Source organism: Octopus sinensis, linkage group LG1 (genome assembly GCF_006345805.1).
Source record: "Octopus sinensis linkage group LG1, ASM634580v1, whole genome shotgun sequence".
NCBI classification, from domain to species: Eukaryota; Metazoa; Mollusca; class Cephalopoda; order Octopoda; family Octopodidae; genus Octopus; species Octopus sinensis.
In genome coordinates, this window is record NC_042997.1 from 72,511,787 (window position 1) to 72,521,786 (window position 10,000).

Consider the following 10,000-nt stretch of genomic DNA (forward strand, 5'->3'; position numbering starts at 1 on the left):
CGGTGGCGTATGGGTTAGTCGGAAAATACTGGTCGGTGAACAGAAAATAGACCACGTGGCGGTTAGGAAATCGGTCAGGTTGTTAGTGATGAAGTAGGAAGGGGTGGCATGTGCAAATATATAGTTCTGTATGTGGGTGTATAGATGCGCTCATATGGTTTTGCGTGCATGTGTGTATTGATACAAGCGTGCGCATCTGTACATGGGCGCGCACGTGCACATCTGCACACACACGCGCGCACGCTTGGACGAATACACCCGCGCACACACACGCATACACGCACTTACACACACACGCATACACCTACACACATATGCGTATTCATTCATATGTACATATGTATATTCGCATGCATACCAGTGTGCGCATGCATACGTGAATTCCCGCGCGCGCGTGAGTATACACGCGCAAAACAAGCGTTGGGGATTGGTAAGCGTTGGGAATTGGTGGTTCTGCCCATGGAGTTGGTTGGTAGCGGTATATATATATATATATATATATATATATATATATATATGTATGTATGTATGTATGCATGTATAATTGTCACAAAATTTGACTGGGTGTTAGAACACCTATATTATTAGAAATAAGTGCTAAACAGCTCTAATGCTATAGTATAAGCAGATAATTGTATACATATGTACTGAATACAATTATGTGCTTTAACTACAGCATTAGAGCATTTCAGCTCTTATTTCTAGCAATGTAGGTGTTCTAACACCCTGTCAAATTTAGTGACAATTATACATGCATGCAAGATGATGAATGGACACAAAGCTACTGGAAAAGATGGCATAATAACAAGGATGTTAATGTGCAGAGAGTAAGAGCAGACTGAACAGCTCGTTCTGCACTTCAATTGCTGTGTGAAAGAGGGTAAAATACCTTCGCGGTGAAAAGCCTCGAACACCATCTTTCTTCTATGAATTTCACTTTCAGTAAAGTCTTTATTTTTTTATTGATCTGCTTTCAGTTTGCATTTGTAAGGTGTATATTACGTGATCACTTTGTGATAAAATCTTGAAACTTAACACCACAAATGAAGTATTCACTAATTCAACAAAGTGTTGCAATAAATATTTGTAAATATAAGGCGATTTTATCTGGTTAAAAGGCAGAAGATTTCAAAGTACTTGTTCATAAATGTTCTCATATTTTCACGGGTAGAGGAGATTTGTAAATTCATATGCGAAATGCTTTCTATGATTGAGAATGATTTTTGTATTTAGTCATAAATACTAAAATAGCATAGAAAACAGTAAATATCACAATATATGAAGTGTTTCAACTTTTCCATTTCTCTAGAATTCGAGGAGGATACGACATCAGAAGAGTTTGAATCTGAGGCTGACGAGAAAAAAAACTTAGAACTGGAGACGCCAGGTATGAATTACACATACATACATGCACACTTATACAACTACATATATGCATGCACGCAGACACACACACATACACACTCGTACACACATAAATCTGTATGTTAGGTGTTTTGTATGATTGTGAATGTATGCTGTATACAGTCTCAAATAGGATAAAAAAAACTTTAAATATTCAATATTAAAATTTTATGTAAAAGTTTTCCGCCTTTCCATTTCTCTAGAATTCGAGGAGGATATGATACCAGAGGAGTTAGAGCCTGAGACCGAAGACTCGGAGGATGTAGAACTGGAGACAGCAGGTATGAATTATACACACACGCTCACACATATCCACGCACATTCACAGATGCAAACGCACACATATACATGCACACACGCACACATATATGATACAAGGTGAGGTAGAATGTAGAATTTAGAGCTGGAGACGATGGGTCTAAATAACATATACATACGTACACACGTATATGCACACGTGCGCGCGTATACACGCATATACGTTGTGTGTATGTAGGTTACAAGTACATATTTATATATATAAGTGAAATAAAAATGGGAGATGCTTTGCCCCGTGCAAAGTTTCTTGGGGAGAAATATGTTGTCCACCCTAAGTGCTGTAAGCTCAACCATGGTTAACGTATCGCATTCTTAAAGAGCAGAAACATGTGTAGTCGGAGTGTTGTTAATACTAAACCATTTGGGAAGATCAACCTCCCTTTCAAGTCAACTTTCATCTCCCAGTCTGAGGTTGGATGGAAAATAGACTGCAGGTCATCTATTGATTTTAACTTAGGTTTCGTCATTCTTCCAGAACATGAAACTCTTGTGTGGTGGCTGCTTTAACACATTTCACGTCTGTCCATTTGAAAATTTGTGAAAGCAGCTTGTCCTGTCACATCACGTAACCACCTCTCTCACTTCCCCAGTGCAAGTGTTTATTGTTGGTAAGAGGTTAGTAAAGTTACACGGGTGGAAGGAGAATTTTCCCTGGTCAGTATTCCAGAGTTTCCTCTAAGACAGCGGGCGGCGTTCGAGTGCTTAGACCAACCGTATCTATTACCTCTTGTGAGCAAGTCATACTCTCTGTATACAGTTATACTTTTCCTCTCAATCACGGATCCCTTGCACCATGATGACTCTCTTGCCACTGGCATTGGTATATTTCCACCTCTTGGTACTGTAGTGTTCAAGATGCAGCCTTCCCCGTCAGACTACTCCCCAAATTTCCTGACATTGCCCATATGATTCCGTTTTCTTTACAATTTCCTAGAAATTCCACATTCTACAACATTTTATAATCTTGCTGTCATACCCGACTTCCTCACCTTCACAGAGAATCAATGTGTTGATTTCCTTAGCCTTCGTGGCCTTGAATTCTTTCAGCAATGAGGAAATTAGTAGGCAAAGCTTAGATATCTTGAGCTTCAGATGGACTGTGCCTCATTGCCCCCACCCGGGTCATGCCAGATAATATTTCAAAAATGGCCACTGCAGTCTGGCTATGATGCCATATGAGAAGCAACATTTCGAGTAGCTAAATATTATGAATTGCATTTAGCCTAGTCTAGTTGGCTGCTGGCATATTCAGCATATGTGTATGTATATATATGTGTGTGTGTATATATATTATATATATATATATATATATATATATATATATATATATATATATATATTATATATATATATATATATATATATATATATATATCACGTGATCACGTGACCGACCAGGCTATCAGATGTTGCTACACATCGCTGGTCACAATGCGCTTCGCATTGTTTTAGCCTTCAAACGACGCCTCCCCGCTGGCTAAGCGAGCAGGCTTATATATATATATATATATATATATATATATATATATATATATATATATAATATATATATATATATATATATACACACACATAAATAAAATAATAATTTTTATTATAGAAAAAACTCAAATGTCTAAATTAGAAACTTAAATTCCGTTTTTAAATTTTAGTTAATGACACGATTTTCGAAAGCTAAATAAACCTTTTCTATTTAAGATATTTTAAGAAGTTTTATTGTATTGTATACTATATAACTACTGATTGTTAATTTGAATCTATAATTATTTAGTTGATGATATGTATTTAATTAGATTATAACTGTACGTAATTTGTAAGATATTACTTAGTCACTAAGGTTTTAGATCGTAAAATATTTATACGGTTCTTTTAAGATAGGTTATACGTTTTTAATTTGATTTTTAATCTTTAATTTTTAAATGTATTTCATAAATATATTATATTGATATTTATAATATTTATGTAAGTAATAATGGACTAATTAATTTTTTAATTTTTCATTATATGTCTATATATTTATTGATAGAGTAAATTTTAGATTTTAATTACTATATTTGTTGATTATAATTTAGATACTTATTTTTAAATATTTTATAATTATTAGATGTGAACTTAAATCTAAAAATATGAATAGTGATTATTTTGTTAAATAATTTGGTAATTAAATATTGAACTATAACTGAGTTAAGGATATTCGAGATGTTATGTTTTTTTTAAAGCCATATTATATCTTAATAGATAAATACATATTTCTATCTATTTTTTTACCTTAAAAATAAATATTTAACATAATAAATGTGTTGTAGGAAATAATCCTAATGTTTAAGTTTCTAATTTAGACATTGGAGTTTTTTCTATAATAAAAATATTATTTTATTTATTTCTTAAATAAATATTGTTTATCTCTATTTGCTTGTTTATTTAACTATTATCATTAATCTGAAGATTGACTATAATTTTAATTCAAATATATTTTAATTGAATTTAAACTTAACTGTAATTCGAATTTAATAGCCATGAAACGTACGTAGAGATTTTACTTATTATATTATATTTATCATTCATTTTATACTTTTTGAAAAAAGAATAGTATATATATATATATATATATATTATATATATATATATATATATATATTTATGTGTGTGTGTGTGTATGTATTATATACATTATATTATATTAATTATATATATTATTTGTTATTTATGTATTGGTCTATGTCTATCACTGTTTGAGTTGCATCATAGTGGTTTTATCTCTAATTCATATTTTATATTTACACTGTGAAATTTTATTTGATACTAAATTGAATTTTTCCCTGTAAGTTTGGAGTTATACTCTCTATTATTATTATTATTATTATTATTATTATTATATTATTATTATTATTATTTTATTATTATTATTATTATTATTATTATTATTATTATTATTATTATTATTATTATTATTATTCAGTAGTTTTATTTTTATAGCGTGCTTTCACTTCACTACCGAGCGCAGCTCAGGTGTGCCTTAGGTATGTGCTGTGATTCGTTGTGATGCTCTGATGGTTATTGTATGGAAAATGTTCTGCGTAGGATGTGTGCAGTGCCTAGTAGTGCAATTTTCTGTATGTTATATGTGTTTGTAAGTCCTGGTGTTTTTGTTATGTATTTGTCTGAATAATTTTTTATCACGCCTAATGCACCTACTATGATAGGAATTGTTTCTGTTTTTAGATTCCACATTCTGGTTACCTCTATTTCCAGGTCTTTGTATTTTGAAAGTTCCTCCATTTCTTTTAGAGACACGTTGTTATTATTATTATTATTCTATGTTTGACTTTTGCTTTATGTCTGTACAAGTTGGCTCCAAGTCTCACCCAGAGACCTCAAGAGACAACAGGTTGGAAGTTCTGTGCCATATATTTGGTTTTTTTTCTTTGGTGTTGTACTAGTGAATGTCTAATACATAAAAAAAAATAAATAAAAAAAATAAAAAAAATAAAAAATAAAAAATAAAAATAAGAACAAAAAAAAGTTTGTTTTAAACCTTGGGATTACATAGAGAGTATTTTGTGTAGGATATGAGCAGTTCCCATGAGCACTATCTTTTGAATTTCTGCCATTTTGGGGTTTCCTGGTATCTGAGTTAGGTAGCAATCAGTCCCTTTCGCTATCATTCCCAGGGCACCTATGACAACAGGTATTGTTATTATTATATTATTATTATTATTATTATTATTATTATTATTATTATTATTATTATATTATTATTATTATTATTATTATTATCATTCAGTAATTTTATTTTTATAACGTCCTTTCACTTCACTACCGAGCGCAGCTGTGTGCCTTGTGTATGTGATGTGATTTGTTGTGATGCGTAGATGGTTACTGTATTGAAAGTGTTCTGCGTAGGATGTGTGTAGTGCCTAGTAGTGCAATTTTCTGTGTGTTATATGCGTTTGTAAGTCCTGGTGTTTTTGTTATGTATTTGTCTGAATATTTTTTTATCATGCCTAATGCACCTACTATGATAGGAATTGTTTCTGTTTTTAGATTCCACATTCGAGATACCTCTATTTCCAGGTCTTTGTATTTTGAAATTTTCTCTATTTCTTTTAGAGACACGTTGTCATCTGCCGGTATTGATACATCAATTAGAAAGCAATTTTTTCTTCATGATCTCTGACAACTATATCTGGTCTGTTGGCCTTAATTTCTCTATCTGTGTGTATTGGCATATCCCAGAGAATGGTTGCTTTCTCGTTTTCTGTGACCTTTTCTGGTGTGTGTCTATACCATCTTTTTTCTGTTGTTATTCCATAATGTTGGCATAGCTTCCAGTGTATGTAGGTCGCAACTCTGTCGTGTCTGTAAATATATTCCTTCTTAGCCAGGACTGGGCAGCCTATTATTATTATTATTGTTATTATTATTATTATTATTATTATTATTATTATTATTATTATTATTATTATTATTATTATTATTATTATTATTATTATTGTTATTATTATTATTATTATTCAGTAGTTATATATTTATAGCGTGCTTTCACTTCACTACCGAGCGCAGCTGTGTGCCTTGTGTATGTGATGTGATTTGTTGTGATGCTCTGATGGTTACTGTATGGAGAGTGTTCTGCGTAGGATGTGTGCAGTACCTAGTAGCGCAATTTTCTGTGTGTTATATGTGTTTGTAAGTCCTGGTGTTTTTGTTATGTATTTGTCTGAATATTTTTTTATCATGCCTAATGCACCTACAATAGGAATTGTTTCTGTTTTTAGTATCCACATTCTAGTTACCTCTATTTCCAGGTCTTTGTATTTTGAAATTTTCTCTATTTCTTTTAGAGACACGTTGTCATCTGCCGGTATTGATACATCAATTAGAAAGCAATTTTTTCTTCATGATCTCTGACAACTATATCTGGTCTGTTGGCCTTAATTTCTCTATCTGTGTGTATTGGCATATCCCAGAGAATGGTTGCTTTCTCGTTTTCTGTGACCTTTTCTGGTGTGTGTCTATACCATCTTTTTTCTGTTGTTATTCCATAATGTTGGCATAGCTTCCAGTGTATGTAGGTCGCAACTCTGTCGTGTCTGTAAATATATTCCTTCTTAGCCAGGACTGGGCAGCCTATTATTATTATTATTGTTATTATTATTATTATTATTATTATTATTATATTATTATTATTATATTATTATTATTATTGTTATTATTATTATTATTATTCAGTAGTTATATATTTATAGCGTGCTTTCACTTCACTACCGAGCGCAGCTGTGTGCCTTGTGTATGTGATGTGATTTGTTGTGATGCTCTGATGGTTACTGTATTGAAAGTGTTCTGCCTAGGATGTGTGCAGTACCTAGTAGCGCAATTTTCTGTGTGTTATATGTGTTTGTAAGTCCTGGTGTTTTTGTTATGTATTTGTCTGAATATTTTTTTATCATGCCTAATGCACCTACTATGATAGGAATTGTTTCTGTTTTTATTATCCACATTCTGGTTACCTCTATTTCCAGGTCTTTGTATTTTGAAAGTTTCTCCATTTATTTTAGAGACACGTTGTCATCTGCCGGTATTAATACATCAATTAGTAAGCAATTCTTTTTTCTTCATGATCTCTGACAACTATATCTGGTCTGTTGGCCTTAATTTCTCTATCTGTGTGTATTGGCGTATCCCAGAGTATGGTTGCTTTCTCGTTTTCTGTGACCTTTTCTGGTGTGTGCATATACCATCTTTTTTCTGTTGTTATTCCATAATGTTGGCATAGCTTCCAGTGTATGTAGGTCTCAACTATGTCGTGTCTGTAAATATATTCCTTCTTAGCCAGGACTGGGCAGCCAGAGATAATATGATTTATTGTTTCTTGTCCATCTCCACAAATTCTGCAGTTACTTGTTATATTTCTTTTCATTACGTGTTTTTGGTAATTTCTGGTGGGGAGGCTTTGGTCTTGTGCTGCAATTAAAAATCCCTCTGTCTCTGCTTTGAGTCCTGAGCTTCTCAACCATTGCTGGGATTTTTCTTTGTCTATTTCGTTTGCATTTAGTTTAGTCCAGTATTTGCCATGAAAGGGCTTTTCTTGCCATCGTTTTATCATGGTCCGTTGCTGTTCTAGTTTTAGTTTGGATTTCATTTGTTTTATAGCTTTTGTTGTTTCTTCATCTTCTTCATATTTGTTAGGTGGTATGATTTCTTGTTTGTATTTGTCAGCTTCCTTAAATACTGAGAACAGTTTTTTGCTGTGCTCGTGTTTTGCCGTTATTTGTATCAGTTTTTCCTTCCTTCTGAAGTAGATATTTTTACAGTCCTATGGTGGTTATTTTATAGTAGTTTTCCAGCTGTATAAGGCCTCTACCACCTTCTACACGTTGTATATATAGCCATTCTATGCCAGATGTTGGATGATGCATCCTAGATCCTGTCATTATTTTTCTTGTTTTCCTTTCTATTTTGGTTAGTTCATTTAGTGTCCAGTTAAGGATATTGAAGCTGTAACTTATAACTAGGACGGCTAAAGTATTAATACCTATTATCTTGTTTTTAGCATTGAGCTCTGTTTTTAGTATTGATCTAATTCGTCTATAGTATTCTCCCTTTATTTTCTCTTTCATTTGTGTGTGTTATATCTTATCTTGTTCATGGATTCCTAAATATTTGTAAGTTTGGCTTTGGTTTAATTCTCTTATTTCATTGGCTTTATCTAGTGTGATGTTGCTACTCCTAAATAGTTTTCCTCTTTTCAGGGTTACTTTGGCGCATTTTTCTAATCCAAATTTCATATCTATTTCTTTGGTGAATCCATGAACTGTCTTTAGTAGTGTTTCCAGCTGTTTGCCATTTGTAGCGTATAGTTTTAGGTCATCCATGTATAAAAGGTGGCCGATCGTTTTGCCGTAACATTTATATCCGCATCCAGTTCTATTTAGCATATCAGATAGAGATGACAGTGCCAAGCAGAAAAGGAGGGGAGCGAGCGTGTCTCCCTGGAATATTGCTCTTCTAATGGGGATGGCTTTGGTTTTCACGAGTCCCTCTTTTGCTTGGAGCTGTAGCACTGTTTGCCATTTGTTCATAGAGTGTCCTATGTATTTTATAATTGTTGGTGCTACTTTGTTAATGGCTAGTGTTTCGAGGATCCATGTGTGGGGGATGCTATCAAACGCCTTTCTGTAGTCGATCCAGGCCATACTGAGGCCTTTCTTCTTTCTGTGGCTGTCTTCAATTATGGCTTTATTGATCATTAGTTGATCTTTACAGCCATATGAACCTTTGCGGCATCCTTTCTGCTCTTCTGGAAACAGGTTGTTTTCGTCCAGGTGCTTGTTCAGCCTTTGTGATATCACTGCAGTAAATGCCTTGAACATTGTAGGGAGGCAGGTTATTGGTCTGTAGTTTTCTGGTTTTGCTGTCTCATTGGATTTGGGAATTAAGATGGTTTTCCCCTTCGTGAGCCATTCAGGCATTGTCTCTGGCTCTGCCAGTATGTTGTTAAAGTTTTCAGCCAGCTTTGTGTGCATTCCTGTCAGATATTTCAACCAGAAGTTGGGGATCTTGTCATGCCTAAGTGCCTTCCAGTTGCTTAGTCTTTGCAGTGCCTGGGTGACCTCTTCAGTTGTTATGGGGGTCCAAAGTTGCTCAGATGCTGAGTTTGTTGTTTTAATACTCCTTTTTTTGGTTGTTCTTTCGCCGACCATATCTCTCTCCAGAATTCTTCCACTTCTTCTGCCGTTGGTGCTGCAGTGATGTCTATTTTATTTTTGCCAAGTTCTTGATAGAACTTTTTGGGGTTGGAGTTGAACTGTTTGTTTTGTTCAAAGAAACGTTGGAGGTTCTTATACCGGCGGATCCTTTGTGCTTTGGCAAGGATATCTTGCTTTAGCTTTTTTTTTTATCTCGGGTAAATCTTTTTCTGTGATGTTGTATTTGCACAGTATTTTTGTTCTCTTTTTGTTGCTTAGTAGCGTTGATTGTCTAGTGATTTCATTAAGAATCGACAGATCTTTTCTCACATTTCGTATTTTTTTTGGGATGTTATTTATCCACAGGGTTTGTTTGGGTGATGGTACTCCTGTTTGGATGCGTTTGAGGGGGTATCCAGCTTCTTTTGTAGCTGCAGCATATACTAAGTCATTTAGCTCAGTGATATCGCTATTTGTTTCAGTGGCTAGGTTTATGTTGTTTATAATTGATGTTGTTTTTGTGTCTATTTTGATTTTTGGGAGGTATGGTCGGTGGTCCATTTTGAGATCTGTGTTTTTCAGTTCTTTGATTA

The 10,000-nt window shown here is 33.6% G+C and overlaps 1 protein-coding gene across 1 annotated transcript in view; it reads left to right on the forward strand.

Moving 5' to 3' along the window:
* Positions 1–10,000, forward strand: part of LOC115212915 (neurofilament heavy polypeptide-like) — a 143,419-nt gene that overhangs the window by 12,761 nt on the left and 120,658 nt on the right. Inside the window, exons 10-11 of the mRNA XM_036500402.1 lie at positions 1,310–1,387; positions 1,608–1,685. Of these exons, the coding sequence (XP_036356295.1) occupies positions 1,310–1,387; positions 1,608–1,685 (156 nt within the window). The remainder of the gene's footprint in view (positions 1–1,309; positions 1,388–1,607; positions 1,686–10,000) is intronic.